This window comes from Vitis riparia, chromosome 14, assembly GCF_004353265.1.
Source record: "Vitis riparia cultivar Riparia Gloire de Montpellier isolate 1030 chromosome 14, EGFV_Vit.rip_1.0, whole genome shotgun sequence".
Taxonomy (NCBI): Eukaryota; Viridiplantae; Streptophyta; class Magnoliopsida; order Vitales; family Vitaceae; genus Vitis; species Vitis riparia.
Window position 1 is genome coordinate 24,523,313 of NC_048444.1, and position 27,553 is coordinate 24,550,865.

At 31.2% G+C, this 27,553-nt stretch overlaps 1 protein-coding gene across 5 annotated transcripts; it reads left to right on the forward strand.

Moving 5' to 3' along the window:
- Positions 1-4,414: 4,414 nt before the first annotated feature.
- LOC117929581 lies at positions 4,415-26,595 on the forward strand. 5 transcript variants are annotated; one of them, XR_004653777.1, is made up of 14 exons: positions 4,415-4,813; positions 9,027-9,272; positions 10,807-10,986; positions 15,563-15,673; positions 18,639-18,950; positions 19,428-19,604; positions 19,722-19,997; positions 20,990-21,112; positions 21,297-21,494; positions 23,037-23,290; positions 23,829-24,030; positions 24,720-25,016; positions 25,461-25,922; positions 26,380-26,595. XR_004653777.1 is itself a non-coding variant. In XM_034849904.1 (14 exons), exons 1-14 carry the CDS (start codon positions 4,682-4,684, stop codon positions 25,758-25,760), a joined length of 2,649 nt encoding a protein of 882 aa, XP_034705795.1. In that variant the 5' UTR covers positions 4,415-4,681; the 3' UTR covers positions 25,761-26,121. The 5 variants fall into 5 exon arrangements, 4 of the variants coding, with proteins under 4 accessions (XP_034705795.1, XP_034705793.1, XP_034705796.1 ...); XM_034849904.1 differs by lacking the exon at positions 26,380-26,595 and having other exon boundaries at positions 18,639-18,732; positions 18,892-18,950; positions 25,461-26,121; XM_034849903.1 differs by lacking the exon at positions 26,380-26,595 and adding an exon at positions 8,809-8,878 and having other exon boundaries at positions 4,726-4,813; positions 25,461-26,121.
- Positions 26,596-27,553: the final 958 nt, after the last annotated feature.

The following is a 27,553-nucleotide window of genomic DNA, read 5'->3' on the forward strand; positions in this document are numbered from 1 at the left end:
TACAAAGAGATCTTATAAAGCTTGGGTCTTGAAAAACTTTTCTCTTTGAGGTGGTCTTCTTCTTTGGAAATCGTCTTGCCTAGTCACGCTTGAAATATGATTATTAGATTTAAACCTTGTTTTGTTATCATCAAAATCAAGATTAACCAAACCTTGGTTTCGCACTATGGACATGATATTTTAAGGTAATATATTTAATGATATATGTTATATTATATTACATTTATATTTAATTTGTGAAATGAAAAAAAAAATATAAAATATATATTATTTTCAATATTGAAAATAAAAATTATATCACATTCCAATATTTTCTATTTAAAAAAATGAAATTTCTCTTATCTTTAACAATATTTATGATTAAAATATTTGAACTTTACAAATAATTTTTGTATATTATATTATTTAATATATAAAAATAATTTACATCATATATTAATATTATTTTATAAATTTTTTTTTGGTTTTTCTTTTTTAATCATAAATTTAATTAATAATAAAAAATTTTATTTTACAAAATGAGTATGTAAACAAAATAAAAAATTGATAAAAAGGTAAAGTTATGATACATGAGATATACATATCTCACATCTTAGTATGACGTATCTCATACAAAAGGGCTAAAAAAAAAAAGACGAATAGTATATTCTACTATTTATCCTATTGATGTTTGGTTAAACATATGGTAAGATATGATAAATGATGAGAAAACTTATCTCATCATTAACTAAACATGAAATAAATATAATGTCTCATCTCTTATTTTATCCCATGATATATTGGAACAATTAAACATGGTTAGATACTCTAAGGGTCTCTTTGGGAATTGTTTTCTGTTCTTTATTATTAAGAATAGAAAAAGATGTTTTCAGATAATATCTTTTAGTTATTTTCTATTGTTTTAAGAAATAATTATACAAACATGTAAAATGATTAAAAATAAAACATTAGATAAAAAAAATTATTTTTAAAACATATTTAAAAATATTAAAAACATGTTCAAAAATATTTTGGGTTTTCAAACAAACTTGTGTTATACAAAAATAGAGAACAATTTTCAAAAACTATTTTTTAGAATTGTTTTTTAAAATAGTTACCAAACAAAACCTAAGATATTCACTTAAAATGTAATTTTTAATGAATTATTTTAAATATTTTTATATTGAAAACTATTTACGCATAAAAATTTCAAATAAATATGAATTTTCAAAGCAATGGTATCCTCGAATATGATTTTATTTAAGCACAAAGGAAACATAGTAATTCTATAATCTTTGTTTTTCCCACATCACTAATTATTTTTGGTAATTCAATTATCAAATTTTTGTTTTTATGTTTTTGAAAAAAAAAATTGAATATTTGATTTGATAGTGATTCTAAAATTAATCATATTAGGACATTTATCTTACTAGATTTCTTCCCTCGATTATAATTTCCTTATTTAGTGATATTTCTTTTGTGTACATTATTTTCTTAGTTGTACATATATTTTTGACAATGACCCACGAGTTGATGGATGAAATTATAATTATATTTTGAAATTGAATCGATTGTCCAAGGAGGAGATGATATCGGTTTTTGTGGCTCATAATAGAGCAATGGCGAGGCTCATTGGGTTGCTGGTTTTCATCGGAGTTCTCGGAGCTTTGGTGTACTTCGATGTTTTCACACATCAACTTGCCCATGCTCAACTTCAATTCAGAGCTCGACCTCGGCGAATTCTGATGGATACCGACGTCGATATGATGATTTCTTCGGTCTCTTCGATTTGTTGGAGGAAAATACATTTGAATTCAACTTAGAGGTCTTTTCTTTTAATCCACTTAATAGCATTATTAATTTTTGCTTTAGAGGACACTTGTTTTTTTAGTTTTTTATCCAAAGTAATTTATTTTCGGACTTTAAGTTGTTTATTTTTTCACCTTTCCATGTTTTATTATAATTTTTTAACGGAATAGAAAAAGTCAGAATATTTGAGAGGGCTTGTTTTTTTAGTTTTTTTGTTGAAAATAATTTGTTTTAAGACTTTTTGTTTTCTATTTTTTTCATGACTTATTATAAATTTTTAGTTAAATAAAAAAAACTAAAATATTTGACTTTTTTAAATAGAAAAAATAACATATTGAATTTTTGGAAATTAAATTGAAGTTTTGAAAATTATTTGAAAATTGAAATTTTAAAAATTAAAATTTGAAAAATTAAACTTAAGAATTGGAGTTTTAAAAATTAATTTGAAAATTAGAGTTTTGAAAATTGAAAATTTGAAAATTGGAGTTTTAAAAATTAAATTTAAGAATTGGAGTTTTGGAAATTAAATTTAAAAGAAATTGGAGTTTTAAAAATTAATTGAGAATTGAAGTTTAGAAAATTAATTTTAAGAATTGAAATTTTGAAAATTAATTTTTAAAAAACTGGAGTTTTAAAAATTATTTGTGAAATGGCTCTCCAAACACGATTTCATTAACATAAGAAAATTCATGCCAGGTATCAGGTCAAGTGCATGGCCTGGGGGAATATGTTTTCCACTGAGAAAATCAAGCAATGCTGTGCCAAAGCTGTAAACTACACTTGCAGCAGTCACTTTACTTGTTCTCAAGTATTCTGGGGGGGTGAAGGCCAAGTTTGTACTATAGCTTTTGTGCTATTCTTCATAAATAGATGCAGAGCCTCTTCACCATAGCCACTTTGGGCATATTCAGAAATGATAGCTGCATATGAGATGGAATCACGCTGAGGCATCATTGCACATAACCTGAGATAATAGCATTCCACGAAACTGAATTCTTCTCCGGCATTCCATCAAAAACTCTTCTGGCTTCATCCAACATACTATTCTGCACATATCCTGACACCATTGCTGTCCAAGTGAAGACATCCTGAACTGGAGACTCCTCAAACAATCTCTGTGCTTCCGACAATCCCCCATTCTGGGCATACCCCGTAATCATAGTATTCCATGAAACTTCATCACTCTCTGGGCTTAGCTCATTCCCCTGAAAACTCGCTGGCCCATAACTCTCACCCAACTTTCTTTCTCCTCTCTGTTTTTGCTCTTAAAATCTCCTCACCCGGCTCTCTGTTTTTCTCTCAAAACGTCCCCTGTTTCTTGTCACTCCAGAATATCCCCATCTTGCTCTGTTTTCAGCTCGTTTTTCTTCTCCTCATGCTGATGCCGAAGCTTGTGCGATGGGGAAATCAATGGAGTGGAGAAGCTATCGATGATCAAGGAGAATCTGATCATGCGCCACTTCTGGATGAGGAACTGATGGTGCGCTGACTATCCTTGAGGGCTTGATGGTGGTGTCGTTCAATGAATCCCGCAAATGCTACTGGTGATGAAGTTTGAACAAATCTGAAGGCAGAAATCGGCCTTGCTCCAGTGGTAAGTCATTTACAATGAAGGCTCATCTACTTTCCTAACCCGTTGGTGGCTAACGCTCATAAACTTGTGAGGACCTCTTCCATGGAAAACCCACTTGCTAAGCCCAATAAAAAAAACGCCCAGTGTTGAATCTCTTTCCTGATTCTGAATCAAGAGCTTAACTCGCTCAATTGGTGCAGCAGCTGATTTGGAGACTACGGCAGAAACTCCTCCCATGAGGAAATCAATCATAAAATCTTTTGCACCTTTCTCCGCAGGAGCTTGAGCAAAGATGGGAGACAAGGGTGATACAAGGGCCGGGCCATTGCCACTGCTTGCTGGCAGTAAAGAAGTCTGCAAACCTCCATTCACATAGGCACTGCTCAGACTGTGTACACTGGTATTTCCGGATTGCAAATTAGGCGACAGTGTAGAAAAAGAGATAAGACCGCCCATTTATTTTCTGAAATATTGACGAATGCTGTGATCCATCGGCCATGTTTGAAACTAAGAACGGTGACCTTAACTCGTGAAGGTTGCCGTGAGAGACCACAACTCACTCTTCTTATAGCTCATGCATTTGGATGAGAACCGAAAACAGAGGAAAATTATAGCAAAGAGACGTCTCCAGAAACAGAGCATAACATAATAAACAACACAAGACATCAGTGGAAGCTCCACTGCATAGATTATCAGTGAACTTACCGACCGGGTGGGAGAGATTAAATCAAACATAAACGGAAAATGATTCTCAAGCATTTCACAACAAAGTTAAAACAAGGTGAGGTTACTTTTCAGCAAGAAAAATGATAGCAGGTAATGTGAGGATAACAATGGCAGATAAAGCAATGATAACAAATCCAAAGTTATCTTTGGGACCGACCAAAAGACCAAATGTGTGGCTCAATATCCACATCCGAACTGTGCACAAAATATTGCAAAAATCAGTAGAATAAGGAACATACGAGAAAACAGAAACATGAAATCAAGGTTAACACTTATCTTGTGTTCCTCCTCTTCCTTTTGCTCTGTTTTTCTTCTTGACCCCCCTGCTCTGTAGCTCTCTGTTTTTCTTGCTCTCCCCCGAAAATCCCTCCGTCTTTTTTTTTTTCAAGCCCCCCTTTTCCTTTCCTTCCTCCCCCCACCCATCCCAAAAGAAAAAAACTCTCCTCCTCGGACTACTCCATACCTACCCCTTTCCAACTTCTCTGCCAGCTTCCCCCAACTGGTTTCTTCTCCACCGAGCCTTCACCAGCTTTACTGCTCACCATCCACTCATCTCTCCTCTGTTCAGAAGAAGTCCCCATCCCAACCACCACCATGGCGAAGTGGTGGTGTCTTCTTGCCACGCGTCCCACGCAGCTGTTAGCACTTGTGGAGAGGTCGTCCCCCACTTTCCCAAAAAAAAAGGCCAGCTCACTCTTCTGTAGCCAAAGAGGGGTCTACATAAAGGTAATTTAATATTTTTATATTATTTTTCTATTTTTATTTTGAAGAAAATAAAAAACAAACGTGGATAATGTTTTTTTATTTTTATTTTTTTAATTTAGGTTTAATATTCTATAAAAAATTCAAAAATAAAAAATATAAGAAATGAGATCCATAATTTAAAAATTATAAATATTATAAATGTAAAAATATTATGAATACAAAACAAAATAAAATATTATATATATATAGATTTGAAATTAATATTATTTAAAATATTAACATTTATTTGTCTATTGATTAGATTATTAATTATTATTGGTGAATATATTTTATATTAAAAACTAATTTATGTATTAATTACACATTATGTTAAAATAAAATTTTAATAAAAAATGAAAAAAATAATGAATAAATGAATTATTCTTTTTAAAAATAAATTTGGCCTTTTTAATTAATTAGATTCTCAAAAATTAAGGAAAAAAGCTGAGAATTATATTTTTTTAAAAATCAAAATTTAAAAATCGTTTTCACTAAATAGCATAAAGAGAAGTGGAATGGGAAGGGTTGACTTCTTGAAGGAAAAGACATAGAATGGGAATGGAAGGAGAGGGAGTGTGGCAGTGGAGGGTAGTTTTGAAAGCATGATTTGAGAATTATTTATCTCAAAATGTATTTTTTATGAAACCTATTTTTTTTTTTTTTTGAAGGTTATCAATTAATTCATATTTTCCTAATAATGCACCTTTCATGATTCCCTTTTTTTTTTTTTTAATATAATAATAATAATAATAATAATAGTACTTTTTAATAAAATAAGTTATAAAAATTATAATATTTTAATTATTTATAAAATATATTTATTTTAATGCAATTAAAAAAAATTAAAAATAACTTTTTTAAAAAAAATTTCAAAAAAAAGAGAAACAAGGTGAGACAAGGCGAGTATGAGAAATCCGTATACCTACCTATCTTGCCCTATCTCATTTATTTTTTTTAATGGAACAAAAAAGAGAATTATTTTGAATAAAATGAGTGAGGTTTAGACGAAAAACAACCTATCCCAAACCCGTCATTGCCATCCCTTAATGTATCTCCTATTTTTAAAACAAAGTGGTGTAATATCTATTTTACTGAAGTATAATATACTTGAATTTTGCTCCTATTTAACTTAAAATCTGCAAATAAATATTACTTATTTATATTTAATTAAAATTTACCTTACCTTTTCTTTTAGAGTATCTTCTACGTTTTAGAATACGAAGATAAAACAATTAAGTCTTTTAACTTGATTAATTATAATGATTTTTTTTCAACTTAATCTTCCGCTATTTTTCTAATATTGAAAAGTTCTAATTTGAGATGTGAATACTCGTATTTTTAATGGAATAATTATATATTTGGTCATTGTTAGCCCAAGGGTTATCTTAATCACTTTTTGATGATAACAAATCATGGTTAAGTTGCTAATTGATTTAAATTATAAAGAATTTCTGGTGTTCATTTGGAAATTCATCAAAAGACCCAATGGATGTATGATCAAGACAATTGGAAGACCTTTAATAATAGGAAACACATGTAAGATGAATGCATGGATACACTTAGGATTTTCATATTTTTTTCATGCATCTTTAAAAACTTGGTTTATGCATTAAAGTAACATTTCCATTTAAACTAGAGTTTTATCAAATGAACCTTAAGCAAATCGTTTCAAAATTGACATATTAATTTACCTAAAGACCTTACCTAGGTGTTAGAAGCAAAAAGATAAAAAAAAGATAGGTTTTCGGGCCAAAAATGGTGAATCGGTTTAACCAAGTAAGGCACCAGTCAACTGGTTGACCCTTCCCAGTCTGGTCGAGAAATGCAAAAATCTTATTTCTCTTCTAGTAGTCTTTCTTTCTCAGTCGAGATTCGGTCGAGGACCGATTGAGGCCTTACGGTCACCTACCATGCATTTAATGCCCAACAACTAACGAATCGATTAACCTTAAGCTCAACTGGTCAAGGCTGTATTTTTGGCATTTTGACTCTCGAGACTAGAAACTTATAAATTGAGAGCTCTACTTCATTTATGAGGAAGATAACACTTGTATTTATTTGTTTACCTATTTGTTCTTGCCTTAAAAACTCTCATTCTTTTCTTGGTGCATTAAATCTTCATTTGCATATTTTTTAATGCATCTTTGTGATTCTTCATAGTATTTAAATTGTATTTGGGCTCTTGTTGAGTTAGGTTGAGAGTTACAAACTTGTTATTTGAGTGTTAGAACCTTCAAGTGAGTAGATACTTGAAGAGAATCGTGCAAAAGCTTATTGGAGTCGGAATTCAAGTGAAAAAAGTGATTAGAAGTTTGGTTGAAGTTCAAGTATAGTAGAACCCTTATTTGATTAGAAACTTGAGGAGAGTGGACGTAGGCAAAGAAGTGACGAACCATTATAAAACTTGAGTTTGTTTTCTTTAACTTTATCTCTTTATATTTGCGATTCTTGTGTTTGAAAAATTATTTTTTCGAACCCCAATTCACCCCCTCTTGGGTGTTTTTTCTATTAAGATTAACCTTTATTTTCTCAATCACATAATTAATGTCACGTAGGATGATATCATATCTCATTGGATCGAAAAAACATATGTTAAGATATGATTTCAAATAGGATATGATATATTTGGATATGCATATCCTATGAACATGATATTTAAGGTAATATATTTAATAATATATGTTATATAATATTACATTTATATTTAATTTGTGAAATGAATAAAAAATTATATGAAATATATATTATTTTCAATGTTGAAAATAAAAATCATATCATATTCCAATATTTTCTATTTAAAAAAAATGAAATTTCTCTTATCTTTAACAATATTTATGATTAAAATATTTGAACTTTACAAATATTTTTTTTATATTATGTTATTTAATATATAAAAATAATTTATATCATATATTAATATTATTTTATAAATATTTTTTTGGTTTTTCTTTTTAATCATAAATTAATTTATAATAAAAAAATTATTTTACAAAATGAGTACGTAAACAAAAAAAAAAATTGTTACAAAAAGTAAATTTATGATACATGAGGTATACATATCGCACATCTTAGTATGCAATTAACATATCTCATACAGAAAGGGATTAAAAAAAAAGATGAATAATATATTCCACTATTTATCCTATCGGTGTTTGGTTAAACATATGATAAGTGATGAGAAAACTTATCATATCTCATCATCAACCAAATATGAGACAAAATATAATGTCCCATATTTTATTCTATCCCATGATATATAGGACAAACTAAACATGGTTAGGCACTTTAAGGGTCTCTTTGAGAACTGTTTTATGTTTTATACTCTTAAGAATAGAAAATATAATGTTTTTAGATAACATTTTTTAATTGTTTTATATTGTTTTAAAAAATAATTATATAAATATGTAGAATGATTAAAAATAAAATGTTAGATAAAAAATTATTTTTAAAACATATTTAAAAATATTAAAATAGGTTAAAAACATTTTGGGTTTTCAAACATCCTTGTGTTTTACAAAAATAGAGAACAATTTTCAAAAACTATTGTTTAAATTTGTTTTCGATACCAAACAGAACATAAGATATTCACTTAAAATGTAATTTTTAATGAATTATTTTAAATATTTTTATATTAAAAACTATTTACACATAAAAATTTCAAAGCAATGGTATCCTTGAATATGATTTTATTTAAGCACAAAGGAAACATAGTAATTCTATAATCTTTGTGTTTCCCACATCACTAATTATTTTTGGTAATCCAATTATTAAATTTTTATTTTTATGTTTTTGAAAAAAAAATTGAATATTTGATTTGATAGTGATTCTAAAATTAATCATATTAGGATATTTATCTGACTAGATTTCTTCCCTCAATTATAATTTCCTTATTTAGTGATATTTCTTTTGTGTACATTATTTTCTTAGTTGTACATATATTTAGACTAAACTTTTTCCTTCTCTGAAACTATTCTTAGACTTCATTTTCCTTCGAACCTTTGACTTTCCGGGAAAAAGTTTGTGAAGGTGTAATTTTTCTTGTCGAAGGTAAATATTATTTTTTCTTCTTCATTTGATACTTTCTCAAGCTTAGCATGATATTTTGATTTTGATTTTGAATTTTTTTTTTGACAATGACCCACGAGTTGATGGATGAAATTCTGATTATATTTTGAAATTGAATCAATTATCCAAGGAGGAGATGATATCGGTTTTTGTGGCTCATAATAAAGCAATGGCGAGGGTCATTGGGTTGCTGGTTTTCATCGGATTTGTTGGAGCTTTGGTGTACTTCAATGTTTTCACACATCAACTTGCCCATGCTCAACTTCAAATCAGAGCTCGACCTCGACGAATTCTGATGGATACCGACGTCGATATGGATGATTTCTTCAGTCTCTTCTATTTGTTGAAGGAAAATACATCTGAATTCAACTTAGAGGTCTTTTCTTTTACCCTTTTTTGTCATGATTTTTTACATGCTTAATAGTATTATTAATTTTTGCTTTAGAAGGTTTTCGTTTTTTTAGTTTTTTGTTGACAGTAATTTGTTTTAAGACTTTAAATTGTTTGTTTGTTTTTTTACTTTTTTATGTCTTATTATAATTTTTTAATAGAATAGAAAAGGTTAGAATATTTGAGGGTGTTTGTTTTTTTAGTTTTTTGTTGAAAATAATTTGCTTTAAGACTTTTTGTTTTTCTATTTTTTTTCATGACTTATTATAAATTTTTAACTTAATAGAGAAAATTAAAATATTTGACTTTTTTTAATGAAAAAAATAACATATTGATTTTTTTTAATACTTAATAATAATAAAATATTACAAAAGTAAACAACTTACTAATCCTTAAGACTATTAAAGTACTATTTAGTTTTCAGTTCTATTTAAAATTAAGTAAAAAAATAAACACCATCACCAAAGGCTGTTTGTTTTTTTTAGTTTTTTTTTGTTGAAAATAATTTGCTTTTAAATTTTTTTTTTGTTTTATAACTTATTATAATTTTTTAGCTAAAGAAAAACAACCAACATATTTAACTTTTTCTAAATAAAAAAAGTAACATGTTGGTTTTATTTTATTTTTATTTTTATTTTAATTTTAGTGAAAGATCACTTAATTTTTTAAAATATAATTTCACTTTTTGTGTAAAGCAAACTAGGGTAAGTAGTTTTTAAGAATTTATAATTTTTATTACATTTTTATCCTTCAATTTCTTCTTCTTTTTTTTTTTAAATAAAAAAAATCTTCTACTAAGCTTAAATTCTAAATAAATATTAGAATTTCTTTTTCCATTTTCTTATAAATATGAAAAATTTAAAAATGATAGCTTAATATTTAATTTTTTTATATTAGAATTATATTTATGTTTTTCCCAATTAAGTAAACTCCTCTCAACATATTAATCTTTTAGGTTAAATTAAGAATAATAACAATAGTAATGGTAATATATTTCTATTAATATATCATATAAATATAATTGAAATAAAAATCATATTTATTAATTTACTTTTATTCAAAATATTTATAGGACAACAATTTTAAATTTAGTTACGTGCTAATGCAAAATTAAAATTATTAATAAATTTGAAATAAAAATTTATTTAAATGGGCTTATTATTATATTAAGATAATACAAAATAAAAATATATAATTTTTAAGTGGGTTATATAAAAAATTATAATGCAGTATTTTTCAAGTTATATTCTAAATGTAGGACAAAATTTTAAAATAAAAGATTTTTATTTCAATTAAATTTAACATTTAAATTTCTAAAAATATTTTTAACAATTTATGTAGTTTTAATATTGAATTTTTAATTTTTGTAAATTGTATTAAACCTTTTTTTTTTAAAAAAGTTAAGAGGTAAATTAAATTAATTATGGGTGAAATACAAAATGATTTTTTGTAAATTTCTATTTTATGATCAAATATTTGAAGTAAAATTCTTAAAAATATTATATTTTGTTGTATTGTAGGCAATTACACTAAGTGCAAATGGATGGTGTGATAGTGGACACGGCATAAATCACATATATGACCTTTTGTTTATGATGGGTCGTGATGATATTCCGGTTGGAGTGGGGGGTGAAGGTGGTATTTTACCAAATGGTACCATTCTCCCAAATGTGGGTGGTTATCTTCCAATTATTGATCAGGTGCGTCTAACATGTTTTTTTTTTTTTTGGCTCAAACTTTATTTAGATTAAAGTGAAAAAAGAAAAGAAAAGAAAAGAAAAGAAAAAACAAAAATAAAAACAAAAGCAAAGTGCATATCTAGGAGAGAATTAAGCTTTGTTTGGTATCTATTTTTTTAAGACAATTTCGAAAAACAGTTTTTGAAAATTGTTGTTTGATGTTTTATAAAACAATGTTTATTTGGAAATTTGAAATATTTTAAACCTATTTTCTATATTTTAAAATATATTTTAAAAATAACTTTTATCTGTATTGTTTTATTTTTAATTATTCTCTATATTTATATTATTATTTTTCAAATCAACTCTTAAAAAACAAGCATAAACAGTTGAAAATAATTAAAAGACATGATTTGAAAACACCATATTTTCTATTTTTTGATTGCTATACGTGGTTTTCTATTTTTTATTTTAGAGAACAAAAAATTGTTTTTAAAAATAATTATCAAATAGAACCTTAATCCTACCCATATTTTAAGAGTTCTTGATAGCTGACTCTTTAACTTTAGGAGTAATTTATTTATTTCATTCTATAATCTATATATCTGTTGTATGGAGTCTTGCACATATTTAAAAGATTTGAATGTCCAATAATGATACATATTTTTTCACCATTCAATTTCTTTACCTCTTTATGATATAAGAGCCTCTATAGCTCTCTTCCATTTTTTTATTTATTTATAAATCTCCCTCACCCTATGTTTCATCATGGTTAATAAAAGCTTGAACAACTTCATCACAATTGACAATCTCATTACTATAAATGCAATTGAGCAATTTCCACTCAAGCTTACCCCCACAAATTATTACTCATTAAAAGCATGATTTGATGTACTTATCTTTGGATATGATTAGGTTATATTGATTGAACAAAACCCTATCCATTATCAGAAATCACAATCAATTGCAAGAAACTATACCTTACGGATGAGATAAGATAAAATTCTTCTCTTAGGCCTCATTGGTTCCTTCAACCATGAAGTTGTACCTATAGTTTGTTTATGTAAAACATCTATTGAAGTTTGGGCTTGTTTTGCAATGCTTTATGTCAATCCCTTATCCTTTAGAACAATGGGGTTAACATAACAATTCGCTCTTCTCAATCATGCTCTTAATCAATAGCTGATTACCTTACCACATTTAATGATATTGTTGATGAACATGACCTTATTGGAGCGCCCATTCTAAACTGATACTTCATTACTCATACACTACCTCATTACTTACACACTAAATAACATTGGCCTTGAATTTAAAGAAATTGGCATTGATGCATGAGCATGGGATGCTGTGATTATTTGAATATGAAGCCTTTCTCAAATAGGAAAAGCTTTGTTCTATTGGAAATCTTGGTAACATTGCCATCAACAATACACAATTTCCATTCTTTAATAGTGAAAAACACTTGGCAAAAAATATTTCCTCAACAAGAAAGGAAACCAAGGCCAAGGTTTGCCTCATTCTATGAATCACCATCCTAGCAATAATTCTACTATGATATGCTAATTTTGTGAGAAGAAAGATCATACTGCTAGCCAATATTACACTGCTAAGAACTTGTTTTTTTTTTTTCATCATCTAGACCTATTTCAAACCTAGCTATCACCACCAACAACTCCTTAATAAATTGGCTATTGATATTGGTGCCTCAAATCATGTTACATTTGAACTTAATAACTTGTTTCTTCACCAACCATACGAAGTCCTAGATGACATTATCATGAGTGATGACAGAGGTTTGAATATCACTCATGTTGGAAAGACCACTCTTTCATTTCCATCTCACTCATTTTCTCTCTCTAATGTCTTGTGTACCCATGAAATAAAACCTAAATTCTATCTCAAAATTTTGTAAGACAACAATGCCTCAATTAAGTTTAACTTTTTTACTTTTGATGTGAAGAATCTAACCATTTTGGTACTTCTCGCTTTGGGATGAAGCAAGAATATGTTTATAACTAGAGATGCTTCCACTTTAGGAATAAAATGAACCTACATGGGTGTCTAAGCCTCCCTTGACAACTGGCATGATAGACTTGGTCACCCATCGTCTAAAATAATGCACTAAATTGTTTCTTAGAATAGTCTTATGGTTTTCATTAATTTATCTTTGTCATCTTGTGATAAATTTTGAATACTTATTCATACCACATGCTATTCCTATTTTGAATACTCCATTCTCTCACTCAATGTTGCCTACTATGGATACTACCATCTCCACTCCATATTTTCCTACTAGTTAATCTTATTTTCCTTATTTGTTCCACCAATTAGTCCTAGACAAGTTGTACATCCATTCGAGTCAAGTTTACATCTTGGGATTCTTATGATCACCATCAACCATCAAGCTCCCCCATCTTTCCATTCATTTTGTCTCATTCATACCTACCGAACCCACCTCTTCATTCATCATCTCCTTCTTGTGAATTATTCTATTTATCATTGCAATCCTCGTCTTCTATGCCCATTCCTTTATTCATGTTCCTTTTATCGCGCCAATCGTGACTTCATACAACCTTCGATTATCCCCTTTGTGGTTAACCTCTCCTTCCCAACATCCATCAATCAAACTCTACCAAGTTCTATCTCGAGTAGTGACCCTATAGAAATGCTCCCCTCTCTCTCACTAACCCACTTCCTTACCATCCTATGTAGACTCCGTTTAAAAATAACATCCTCAAACTTAAGAGAGTTTTTACTTCCACCTTCACCAAGCATCCCTTCCTTTAGCCTTTGAACTCAGTACTATAACACAAGCTTTAAAACACAAAGAATAGACAGATGCCATGAGTGAAGAACTTCAAACTCTTGCCTCAAATGGTACCTAAGATTTGATAACTCATGAACCTCGACAAAATATTGTTGTAGTAAATGGGTCTTTTGGATAAAATGTAATCCTTGTGGTAGTATTTCTTAGTACAAGGCTTGCCTACTCAACCTTGATTATCATGAGACATCCAATCTCGTGATCAAGCTTACAACCATTCAAATTGTTCTCTCTATTACTCTATCTCATAGATGAGAAGTACATCAACTAGATATCAACAATACATTCCTCCTTGAGTATCCCTATAAAGAAGTGTTCATATCTAACTACCTAGCTTCATTTGTTAGTTTGGATCCTATCACATTTGTTGTTTGCGCAAATCTATTTATAGCTTGAAGACACACCTCAAGCTTGGTTCATTGAGTTTAAGACCTTCATTCTATCTTTAAGCTTTGTGAACTCTCGCTTTGATTCTTCTCTAGTTATTTATTCTTATAACTCTCTTTTTGTTTACTTTCTAGTCTTTGTGGATGACTTGATAACTACATGGTACTCTTAACAATTTATTCATCATGTTATTATCGCTCTCTCTAATTGCTTCTTAATCAAAGACCTTAGACACCTTCATTTTTTTTTTCTTGGTGTAGAGGTCATTCTCTTATCAAATGAACTATTCTTTTCTCAATAAAAATATGTTCAAGACCTCCTTGAAAGATTTCAAAGAGAATGTATCAAATCCTTTATCACTTCACTCAGTTGCAATACTCGACTTATTCAAAATGATGGATCTCCACATGTTGATGCCACTAACTACTACAATCTAATTGGAAGCCTGTAGTACCTCTCAAAATCCAAACTTGATGTGGCTTATGCCACCCAAAAATTGGCTCAATAAATGCATGCTCTGAATCAAACTCATTGGACCACGACCAAATATCTCCTATGGTGCCTTGAACACACTATGGAATATAGTCTCTTTCTCCACCATTCTCAACCATTACACTGAATTGCCTACTCGGATGCTTATTAGGAAAACAATTGTGAAGGTTGTACTTCCATTTTGTGGCATACCTTCTCTTCCTCGGCAATTTATCTCTTTGTGCTCTAAAAAGCAACAGACAGTTGCTAGCTCTTTCATTGAAGTTGAGTATTGGTTTTTTGCCTCAGTGGCAACTAAGAAAACTTGGGTCATTAATCTTTTCCTTGAGTTAGGTATATATTTAAAAGGTTGGAGTGTACAAAAATGCGAGATACTTTTTCACCATTCAACTTCTTTACCTCTTTAATTTTTGGGTGTTTTCTAAAATAAAAGTCGGTTTGAGAACTTAAAATGTTTTCAACATTTTTTTTCTTGCGTTTTCAAATGTTAATTTAAAATGAGTTTTTATTTACCAAGCTTTATTTTTAATCATTTTCCATAATAATGTAACTTTTTTTTTTAAAAAAAAATCTCCAAAAAAGAATTAAAATACGGTTTTAAAAAACACCATCTCTCGTAAACCTATTTAACGAACCCGACAATAAAATATGTTATTATAAGATTTGACCTTCTTACGAAAAATTAAAGTTTCAAAATTTCAATTGGCTATTACAATTAATATTAGTAATTATAGAATAAATTTTTTAAAAAATTTAAAAGTCAATACTCAAAATCATATTATTAAAATTCGTTCGATCAAATTAATCCCCGCTGGGATTTTGAATTTTGGAGGGAACAGAGCAAACAAGAACAGACGACGTCGTTTTGTAACATGTAAAAGTGATTTGCAGGGCACTTCCACTGCAGGTGGTTGCAGATACAGACAAGCAATACCAATGGGTGCCAAGGGACTTTTGGATATCGACACTATGTACGGTTTACGTAAAGGGTTTCTTCCACAGGTATCAAGATTCACTAATTTTGGAAAAAATTTCCTTTCTTTTTTCTTTCTTTTTTGATGAATTTGACAGAGAACTGCATTTTGGTCATTACATGGTTAGTTTGAGTATGTTTTGGATTAAATTAACATAGGGTTTCTTCTATTATGAATTTAAAGTTCATTTGAACGTTCATTTTGGTGTAAATTCCAGCTAAATCATTTTTTTGGGTTATTTTTCATTGTGAGTTCTTCATACCACATTCTTTTGTATATTATATTAACATGAATGTGTGTGGAACTTGTATTTATTTATGGGTGGTTTTCATTCTGTCTTTTTTATCAACTAAATCTGATCAGTTTCCTTGTAGATTGTAATGATTTGATCAAATCATGGGTTTCTGTGTTTCTGAATTTTAAGTACATTTCTTCACATTCTTCCTAGATTGCGTTGCACATTTATGGGAATTAGTATTCATGATAAGTACTCTTTAAATTTCTAGTTCATTCCATTCTCTTCTGGATTCATTTGTTCTGCAATCGAAGTAGGAGGATTTTGTTGTACCTTCTGGATGATATTGTTCTACAATTTAAAACAAAGGCTCACCTTCCCTATGTAACATGTTGGAGATCTAGATGACTTTAGGAAGTGTATATTGATTGCATTTGATGCTTCTGATGTTGGGCTTGAGGGTGATCAGATAATCTGTATTTATTTTTCTATAATGCTATAGATTTATGTGAATGAAAGTAAGTGCAATTGATAATAGATATCAAAGTTGAAGGATAAGCAATCATAAAGGAAGTAAATTTGAAGGATAATGCCCTAATATAATTGATAATTCGAACTAGAAGTTGAAATAGGCCTTATATCATCTCCATATGATAGAGTTCAGTCCTTCAATGATGGAAGATGCTGTGTAGATCTAATGATGAGAGAGGAATAATTATAGGGGTCCTTTTTTTAGTGTACAATAGAGCTTTTATTATCAAATGGTTATGGAGGTTCCTTAATGAATACGACTCCTTTGGGCATTCCACTATCTAAAGAAAATATGAGCTACATTCAAACAAAAGGGATGCTAACCTGGTGCCCTGTGTTGTTGTTTGCAAAGGGTCATCCTTTAGAGCTGCAAGAGTTCACTCACTTGGTTAGAGTACTGTTTGAGATCAATTTTAGGTTAGATTCTTGGAAGACCTTTGGTTGGGAGATAAACTTTTGTGTTCCTCATTCCCTTAGCTCTTCCACCATTGAATTCCCCCAAAATTTTTCTCCTTCTTCCTTAACAACTCACAATTGTGAAAATTTGACTTTAATGGGAATCTTTATCATCTTGAAATTAATGATTTAATTTCCCTCCCATTACCTATGTTGGGGAATAGATAGTCATCCCCCATTCTCTTTAATGGGGTTGCAGGTGTTTAGAGAGCTAATGCACTTTTACACTTTACTCTTCTTTCAATATAAATTTTTAGACTAGATTTCTTCCAACTAAATTGAGCTAGGAAATCTAAAGCCTCCTTGAAATTCAAACTTTTTCATGGTCACTGGTTCAGAAGAAGTGAATTATAGTGACATGCTCCAATAGGGAGGTCTCATAAAGCCCTTAGTTAAATATGGAGGGAGTAGGAAGCAATGAGATGGTTGTCCATTTGTTTCTCCTGTGTAAAATAATGGTGGTTTTGGGACACTTGGAAGGGGCCTTTAAGTTGGGCTGAGAAACATCTTGGTTAAAGGGATTTTTTGATTAGTTGTTGCATGGACCTTCTGAGAGACAAAGTGGAACATGAAGGTATGTCCTTGGATTCAACAAATGCAAAACTTGTAAGGGATGCTATGTTTGCTTTCAGGTGGAAAACTAGAGTTATAGATCATGAAGTAGACATATTAATAAAGAGGGGAGCCTCTTCTTAAGTTAAGTTTATTGGCAACTTCTTGGCCCCTAGATGAGTGGTCTATTATGATTTTCTCCCTTGTTTTATACATGTAAGGAGGCTTTTCTTTATTTCTCTTCTCCCATGCTGCATGGGCACTTCAAAGTATGTAAGATGTCCATGTCGAATGTGACATGTCAAGGGATTCAGTATGGGATATGTGTCCATGTATACAAGTGTGCCTAATAAAGAAAAACTAGAACAAATTCTTTTTAAGTAATCTTAGACTCGAATTTGGATATTGTATCTTAGTTATACACTTTGATTTGGCTTGGGGTATAGAATAGGCAATTACCCAAATTAAGTTGTCTTCTTGTGTTCTAAGATTTTGGAATTGAATGAGTCCAACATGTAGATGGGCACCAAACATCTGAAACTTGTATCCAAGTCCATGCAACACAACGCTTGGCTTGATTTTTATTTCTTTGACATCTAGTTTTATGAAAAATCTCCTAACCATCCCCCTACCTCTTGATTTAATATCTACATGTCTCTTATTTCCTATTTACGAAGAAAAAGATTTTATTTCTTTAGATTTATTTTCCTTCTTTCTTCTTCATTCTCTTCACCCTACTCGGTTGGAATTTCTTAAAATATCGAACAGCTCACAACTTTTACATGCTAGAAGTCTCAAGTTTCTTAGGTTACTTGGATTATAAAATGTAGATATTGATTGACTTAGATTTTCAGCTTCTCAAAATTAAATTTGGAAACTACTAGTCCTAACATTTATGTCTTCAAACTAAGGAAGTTCTACTTCCATTGGTCACAATTTTTTATATTTGCATATTGTTAAATACCAAATTAGAATTGTCTTCGAGCATTTAGAGTCCTCTTAAAGATGGTTGTCACACATGTGGATAATTTTTCTAATCATGAACAATTTTCAATTCAAGTTCTTTTTCCACAAGAATAGACTTAACATGTTGCTGCAATTTTCACTCATCAAAGAAATAATATTTCATGAACCAAAGACATTTGTTTTGTTTGTTTGTTTTTTTTTTTTTTTCTGAAAGAAGATATGTACCTAGCTCATACATGTTGAAATGAAACAGGGTAGCAGGGGATACTCTCCTCTTGAGCAACCTACTGCACAACAAGTGATGATTAATGCAGTATCTGCTGGTCCTATAACCGTGTTTCTTTTGGGTACACACACAAATTTTGCCATTTTTCTTATGAAAAATCCTCAACTGAAGAAAAATATTGAGCATATTTATGTCATGGGTGGTAGTATTCAGCCACACTGTCCAAAGAAGAACAACTCCAAGCCAGAAGAGTGTGGTAATATTGGCAATTTGTTTCCAGGCGATGACAATCCATATGCAGAATTCAATTTCTTTGAAGATCCTTTTGCTGCATATGAGGTAATGCATCATGTTTTCTTGATGAGGTGTGCTCATGGCCAATATCATATCCTAGGTAAAATGTTGTTTTAAAATGAAGAAGATGCCTTATTACAGGTATTTCAGGTTGGAAACATGAGTTATGCTTTTCCACTTTGATGTGTATATATATATATATATATATATATATGTTACATTGAAGAAGTACTAATTTTATGAAGAAATCACAAGACTACAAGAAATATGCCATCTTGCCCTAACAAAAGTAGGAAATATGCAACCATCACCTTTTTGTAGTGAAATAGATATTAGTGAATAATGGAAAAACAATAAGCTTACCAAAAAACAAAATAAAAGAAAAAGGAACAAAATTCTGTAGTTTGAACATTCAATGGGCCAAATCCCTTGTCAACATCAGTAAATAGAAATGTGTTTTTGATCATTTGATCTTATCATGGCTGCAGTTGAGCCTGCACTTCACATATCTCTTTGTTGCAGGTATTGCATTCTGGTATTCCAGTTACACTGATTCCACTGGATGCAACAAACACCATCCCTATTACTGAGAATTTCTTTAAGGCATTTGAGCAAAAACAGAATACTTACGAGGCACAATACAGCTTCAAAGCCATGAAGATGGCTCACGATACCTGGTTCGACAACCACTTCCATGAGGTTATTTGAACAGACTGTTTTTTATACTATTCTTCTTGATGTATAACTATTATATACTTTCATTCTTTTAATTAGCTTTGGTCTACTTCAGAAATGAAAATGATAACATTTTTGCAGAATGTTTTCATGTGGGACTATTTTATGGTTGGTGTTGCTTTATCGATCATGCGTAATTCAGCAAATGATAATGGAGAAAATGAATTTGCTGTTATGGAGTATATGAACATCACAGTGGTTACTTCAAATGAACCCTATGGAATATCAGATGGCTCAAATCCATTCAATGATGGCTCTACAACCTCAAAGTTCAAGAATGGTGTACATAGTGGTCATGTTCAGACTGGAAATCGAGATCCATTTTGCCTTGAGAAGAATCAGAAAGGGAGATGTAAGGTATGCTGTTTTTTTAGTTGGTAAAAATTTATTAAATTACTTACTGTCCTTCATTCACCTAATTTTTGGGTGTCCATAAATTATAGTTCCTGCTTGGATGCAATTTCAAGGAAAATCATATCTGAAGAACATTATAGCGAAAACTGATTGTCCTAGGCCTTGAAATGGAAGTTTGGTAGAAATGCATGCCCAAAGCACACAGGAGTCATGTGAGATAGATCATGATTAGTCAGTTCATATGCAAAACATAAGTTATGTCAGTTTAATTAGCCTAAGATATGGTTTGAAGAACAAAGTTGTGTAAATTTGGACCAACAAATTTCCCCTCTGGATTCTGCCATGAAGCCTAAAGCTTTGGAAAACGATAATCATAAAAGTTTATATAATATGTATGTATGTATGTGTATATGTATGTACATATATCTTTTATTAATGAATTAAGCTGACATTTTGGGAAAAAAAATGTGGCATCTGGGGCAAGATCTAGTAAACTTGAGGTGAATTCTTGAAATTTTATGCTGGGTGTCTGAATCTGGCCATATATACAGCATTATGCTCGAGTCTGGATTAGGACCAAAAATTGCATTGAAACTAGAAGGCTAAAAAGCATGCCTCCAATAAGTAACTGAAAGCACATGAACAGAGCTTCAACTTCTAACGCTTAGACTAGATATAGATTCTATGCCTTTACTCGATTTTATAGATTGGTTACAAAAGGAAGTTGTTTTTTGTGTTCTCTCTTGTTGGATGTGCTTTTGGGTGCTCTTTGTATAAGTCCAAATGAACTTTGTGTGTCGTTTGTCGGCGCTTTTTAATATATTTGCATTATTTGCTTATCAAAAATTAAAAAAAAAAAGGAGAAAAGAAGAAAAAAAACTTCCATCGCTCAGACTAAAGTATAATGTTTACTTCATTGGTGAATTTGGGTCATATTATTTCTAGTATATTGCATGAAACTTTATTACTAATTAAATCCAACACAATTCCAACAGGATGGTTATACAATGGAGGTAACTGGTCCAGACTCAGTGCGTGTCCTTGTAGCTACAGAAGCTAAAAGAAATCAAGATGCTAACAGTTTGCTTGACAGAGAATTTTATAAAAGCTTCTTGGATGTAAGCTCTCTTAAGAGTTATTTTCACTGCAATACTTTGGGTTTATTGCTTACTCCTTTCTTCCCTACTACAGTTGCAATTAACTATAGTAGACTTCCATGAATTGGAAAGTTAAAATATGCAATTATCCTTTTGAGTAACCAAAAAAAGGAGATGACTCCAAGTAGTATTTTTTCAAATGCAGGTTATAAGCCGTCCTCAGCAAAGCGGGCGGTTTAACATATCAACACAATTTCCTTACTATGGGGAAATATTTTACAAGCCAGATTTTGGAACAAGAAAAAAGGGAAAACCATTTGTTTTTGACATGGATATGAGCACGGGAGATTTGATAGCTCTTCTATATCTCCTGAAATTACCAGTGGAACAAATTGACCTCAAGGTAGAGTAGTACTTCTTTTTGCTGGGCTTTTGACAGTGCTTTTGAATAGTCAATAGCTCAACCTAGATGAACATATTAGTGCTAACACTTAAAAATTGGCAGCAATTAAGTCCATTGAAATATATGGCTGAAAAATGAGTTTATGTTCTCAAAGGTTCTAAACTTTAGACCAGGTCAAAATTTTGTTACTTTGATTATGAAAGTACAAGAAAATTTTGAACTAAAACATTGATTGTAATTTTACAAGATTATGAAGACAACATTGGGTCAACTCTTGGTTACTCCAACTTACAATCATTATTAATGGAGAGTAAGGAGACATTTGGTGATGTTAAATGTTATTGATGTCTTGCTGAGAAATTTATTTATCTTACTGTTGTCCATATATTACTTATGTAGTTGTTGTGTTAGTATATTCATGCCCCTCACCAACCCCTCACCAAAAGCTGGCACTTGAAATGACATGATATATATCCTCTTCTTTTGTATTGATAATGAGGTTTGGTATGTTGATTGGGCTAACAGTTGCTTTGATAGATATTCTACATGTAGCTATTGCACTTTTGTTGGGGGGTAATTCTGTTACTTGGCTCAGTGATAAATAAATTGTGGTTGCTTTGATAGATATTATAGGTTCTCTCTTTTCTTTTGGAGATGGGTGTTGATGTTCTCACCCCCATGTCAATGCATTGTGACCTTTATTGCAAATAATCTTGCCTTCTTGAGCCAACCAAGCATATATAAGCTTTCTCTTTTAATTTGAGATTTGTTGATTCCAGAAGCATATCATTACTCCTTATATTCAATCTCACTACCCATTGGGCAACATTCTTATAAAATCCTCACTCGTAATACCTTTCCTAGATTGTGTTCCAAGCTAGATATGTTTAACTTCTATGCTCCAACTTGAGGGAGACTGTTAGAGTTTATTATATTTTATTTACTCACTTGATTCTAGGCTGATTGGTAGACTACTTGAGATAGTGTTTTTCTTTTTTTTGGTGTTGTACAACTTTTTCTCCTTGATTTGATGATTATAAGCAAGGAAATTATAGTTGTAAATCTTTCTTTCCTCTGTTATTCCCATTGTATATATGTAAGGGGCATATTGTACGATTTTGCAAGATGAAATCAAAAATTAATTTGGAATTTATCCATGGTATAAGAGCCTTTTTTAATGGGTGGTTATGAGTTTGAACCTCATTGCTTTTGTATATTTCCTTAATTTATTGAACCCATCTGTAAGTACAAATGAGGTTGTTCGTGATTTGTTTACCTCTAGGTCTATTTGTTTTTCTATACATGCAGGTATAGGATTGTACATTATAGGCCTAAATCCTAACTACTTAAGTTTTTAGGAATATTGGTTGTTCATCAAATATCTTGTGTTGAGCCTCTCAACAACATATGACAGTTAAGAGGAAAAATAGACTGTGTGGAGAAACCATTGTTGTCACATGACTTGATTTGAAACCAAATTGTCACCAAATTTATTCACAAAACAAAACTCTAAAGGCACATATATTTTTAATATTCATTCAGGGAATATTGGTAAGTCCAAATGGCTGGGCAAGTGCTGCAACAATTGATATTGTATATGATGTACTACATATGATGGGTCGGGATGACATACCAGTTGGTCTTGGAGATGTATTTGCAATTGGCCAGAAGGAGCAAACCTTCCCTCTTTTTGGAGACTGCAAGTATAGGAAGGCTATCCCACTTGGTGGTGGTGGTTTGCTGGACTCTGACACACTTTATGGGTTCGCTCGTGACTTGCCTCGTAGTCCTAGAAGGTACCACTCTTGGCCTCTTCTCTATGGCAGTTATAAGTGAATCTTAAAGTGTGTTCTTTGAGTAAGTCCATAGAAAGACCATAGAGAGACTTGCAAAGAAACTGGAGTTTTGACTACTCTATAAAAATTAGAACTTAAAGAACCAATACTGAACCATACTTGTGAAAGAAAAGAAGGATCCAGGTAGGAAACATACAATAAGCATGCTTAAAATTGTGGGCAAGGTTGCAGAAGAATTATTATTGCCACCACCTAGCTTTGGTTCTTGGGATAGTACTACAAGTTTAAAGTTAAATATGCAATAAACTTTGCTCTGTCAAGAGAAGTCCCATACAAATTCCTTGGGAAACAGATAAAAAACATTTTTTCAAACTGGTTTCAGTGTGTTTTCACATTTGCAAACAATGCCAACACTCCTCTTATATAAGATATGGAATGGCAATCCTGATGTAAGTAGTTGATACATGTATTTTTCTGGAGTATATGCTATAAAGCCTATAACAATGGTAAACTAATAATTTCCCAATTTCTGTTTCAGATACACAGCAGAAAACTCTGTAAAATTTGGAGCTCCTCGAGATACGGATCACCCTGAAGTTAGGCAACCATTAGCATTAGAAGTTTGGAAATCAATTGTAGATTCAACAGATCCAGGATCTAAGATTACTTATTTGACCAATGGACCCCTGACTAATCTAGCCCAAGTAATCTCTTCAGAGAGAGCGACTTCAGTGATTCAGGTCAGTATCCTTCTCGTTTTTCATGCAGTTATTTTAGTTTGAGCAATCTTGGGAACTAGCTAAATGGTATTGCGTGGGGATGCAACAAGGATCAATTCAAATACATTGAATATCATGCATTTATTTCCTGTTGTAGGATGTATATATAGTTGGGGGACACCTTAACATTCACAAAGGAAATCCTTCCACCGTTCCCTCAAAATGAATTTGCAGAACTCAACATGTGTCTTGACTCTTTAGCAGCAAAGGTGGAATTGTCTCTCTTTGTTTTTGAGATGATATAACCACACTCTAATTTGTTTTCTGGTTTGCTATTTCTTTTTTATTTTGAATCAATATCATGCATTGTGATTTAATTGACAATTCATATCTAGCAAAGAATTAAATTTAGATCAATTATGTTTTCCTTATAGTGTTCCACACTACAGGGATGCACACAAGTTTTGCTCTCATTGCCTTCAGAAAAGAAAAGAAAATCTGTTGACATCACTAAACACATTTTTTTCTTTTAATCACTTTTATCATTAGGCAGCAAAATACTTCTACTCATCAATCAAAAGTAGCATCTGATACTGCAAGTTGAAAGTTGAACAAACTCCAATATATGGAGATACTGAACTTCAACAAATATTTTGGATATCATGCATTTATTGGTGACATATTGTGCACTATGTTAATTCTTGTTGCAGGATCTATGTATAGTTGGGGGACACATTGACAACAAGACAGGAAATCTCTTCACTGTTCCCTCAAATGAATTTGCAGAATTCAACATGTTTCTTGACCCTTTAGCAGTAAAGGTGGTGATGGACTCAAAGCTCAATGTCACACTCATTCCACTGGGTGTGCAAAGGAGTGTTAGTTCATTCAATCATGTTCTTCAAAGATTGGAGCACAAGAATCAGACCCCTGAAGCTGCATTTACCCAAAATCTACTTTCAAGGCTATCACAATTACAACAAAAGAGTGACAGATATCATCACATGGTAATTATGTACATATACTTCCAAGGGATTTTTCTAAATCTATTATGATAAATGATCCTTCTGTGTCAAGGTTTTTGAATTTTAGATTTTATAACATTTGATCAAATTGAAAACTAGAACCTGTAATCTTTTCAATTTTATGTAAACTTCTATAGAAAAAAGGTTAAAATGTTTTCTTATATTTGAAACTGAAGCAGCATCTGAAACTTCCAAATTCAGTTTATAATCTTTTCAATTTTATGTAAACTTCTATAGAAAAAAGGTTAAAATGTTTTCTTATATTTTGAAACTGAAACAGCATCTGAAACTTCCAAATTCAGTTGAAAACTAAAACCTTGATCTGGGAAGACTAGTCTAGGGCAGCAGGCTTACCATGTGCATCATATCATCACAAGATTTTTGTCTGTAGGAACTTGGTTTGAACCTATTTCTATGCCTTTACAGGATACATTCTTGGGTGAAATCCTTGGTGCAGTGGTCTTGGCTGGTGATGATCCTCTTTTGAACCAAGCATTCCAACACATGCCTCTCAAGATCTTGGCTAATGGTGTTGTGAAGAATGATGGACAGATTGTCATTGATGAAAAACAAGGAAGATTAGTGAAAGTACTTAGAAGTGTGAATACTACAGAATATTATGACCATTTTGCAGATGTGTTGAATAACAAAAGTCAGTCTGCTAGGATTGGAAGCTTCGCTGAGCAGAAAAGAATATGGACCACACCACCAAATAGGTTTCTGTAATAGGTGCTTCCCTTACTGGCCTAATGCTTCTGATCTTTCACTCGAGTGGATTCTCATCTCTGGATGTGGGGGAACTACTGAGCAGCATAGATTTTGCTTTAGTGTTTGCATTATTTTTTGGTGGCTCTTTTGGTTGGATACCATTTTTGATCTCAGGCTCAGGTGTTTATATTTTTATGAATAACACATGCTTAACATACATCTGTTGCATAATAATGTGCGTGGACTCATGTCTACTACAAATATAGCATGAGCATCCTTCTAGTATTATCTAAATTTAATAAAATTGGGACTGTCGGATTCAGAATGATATGATAATTCCTCTCAAATCATTTTTTTTTGCTAAGATGCATCAAATTTAGTGAATGGCATAGAACAGATGAGATTATTATTTGTTTTTTGGAATGTTATTGATAATTGTTACTTGAAGCAAAATGAGAGAAAGCTCTCTAAAAATGAATTCTGATGTCAATACAAATTATTTCTGTTGAAGATATCATCGGGACAAATGGAATTACACAAGGCACTGGATCGAGTCTTTGAGAAAAGACATGATAGCCTATGATTAAACAAAGAGGACGATCTCATGCTTGGACTCACATCTAATCTTCTGTTTCAGATACACAGCAGAGACATCTGTATCTTTTGGAGCTAGTAACCCTGAATTTGACAACCATTTGTATTTGAAGCAGGCAGTCGATTTTGAAGACAAAAGATCCTGAATAGTATATCACGACATACAACCCTGACTAGTTCAGCCAATATTGTCTCCTGGAGAACACGAGCTTGATGTGTGATTCAGGTCAGTCTTTTGTATTCCGGTAGTCCTTTCATCTTATTCTATGAGCACACATGATTTATAGTTAACTAAACATTTTCACCTTTATAATGTGAAAAATAAATTGATCACAATCCATTAAAAAGTGAAATACTTAAGTAACCAGGTCTAGAAAAGAAATTATACACAAACCAGAATCAATGACATGGATCTTTTAATGCAGAGTAGTTTGAAATCTGAAGACTGACATCTGATACCACAAAGGAAAGTTAAAAGATATGAACTTGGATAAGATGATGTTCTTAGATTACCATATTGGTCAGTGTTCTATCCCTGTTGCATGATATTATGATTTGGCTGTGCCCTCTACATTCTTTTATACTCATTAGAGCTTCCTAACATATATGCTAAATGGCATACAACTTCCAACTAAGTCCTTCCATAAATCGCCTTAGTGCAGATCAGTCACCAAAGTCTTTTCTCCTAAAAATATATCCTGAAAGACATAAAGCAATTAAAGACCAAAGGTTACAAAAAGCATTTGTGACAAAAATATTTGAAAATGTGAGCCTCTTCATTGCCTAAAATTTGTCCAAACTGACAAACATGGTGGGAATACACGTTCCAGAACATTTATAGATCTTTCTAAAATATCTGTGTTAATTTGATGGCTCTAGGCAACCCTGCTTACCTTTATTGATAAGACTCTTTGTGGGAGGAACTTGAACAGATTAAATTGTTAATAAATAAGCCAATATTGCATTTTGTAATGAAAACTTCATAGGCATATCCATTACTTGAAATGGGTTTCTGAATTTCCACTAAGTAGGTATCCTAATTGTCCATCTAAACAAGGGTATTATTTTGTTGATACAGATCCAATTTTTTGTTTTTCATTTTTAGGTTTCCTTTGGTTTCAGCCATTTAGGGAGGCAGAACATCATTCCTGGTGTTTAAAAAGGGAAAAGGAATGATTTATTTAGTTTTCATGAGCACCAAGATCAATCTCAAGGAC

Coding starts and splice junctions, on each gene's coding strand:
- LOC117929581 (XM_034849902.1), top strand. CDS start 4,682: ATGGCGAAGTGGTGGTGTCTTCTTGCCACGCGTCCCACGCAGCTGTTA. Junction 19,605..19,721: donor TCGACAACCACTTCCATGAG/GTTATTTGAACA, acceptor ACATTTTTGCAG/AATGTTTTCATGTGGGACTA. Junction 21,113..21,296: donor TTTATAAAAGCTTCTTGGAT/GTAAGCTCTCTT, acceptor TTTCAAATGCAG/GTTATAAGCCGTCCTCAGCA.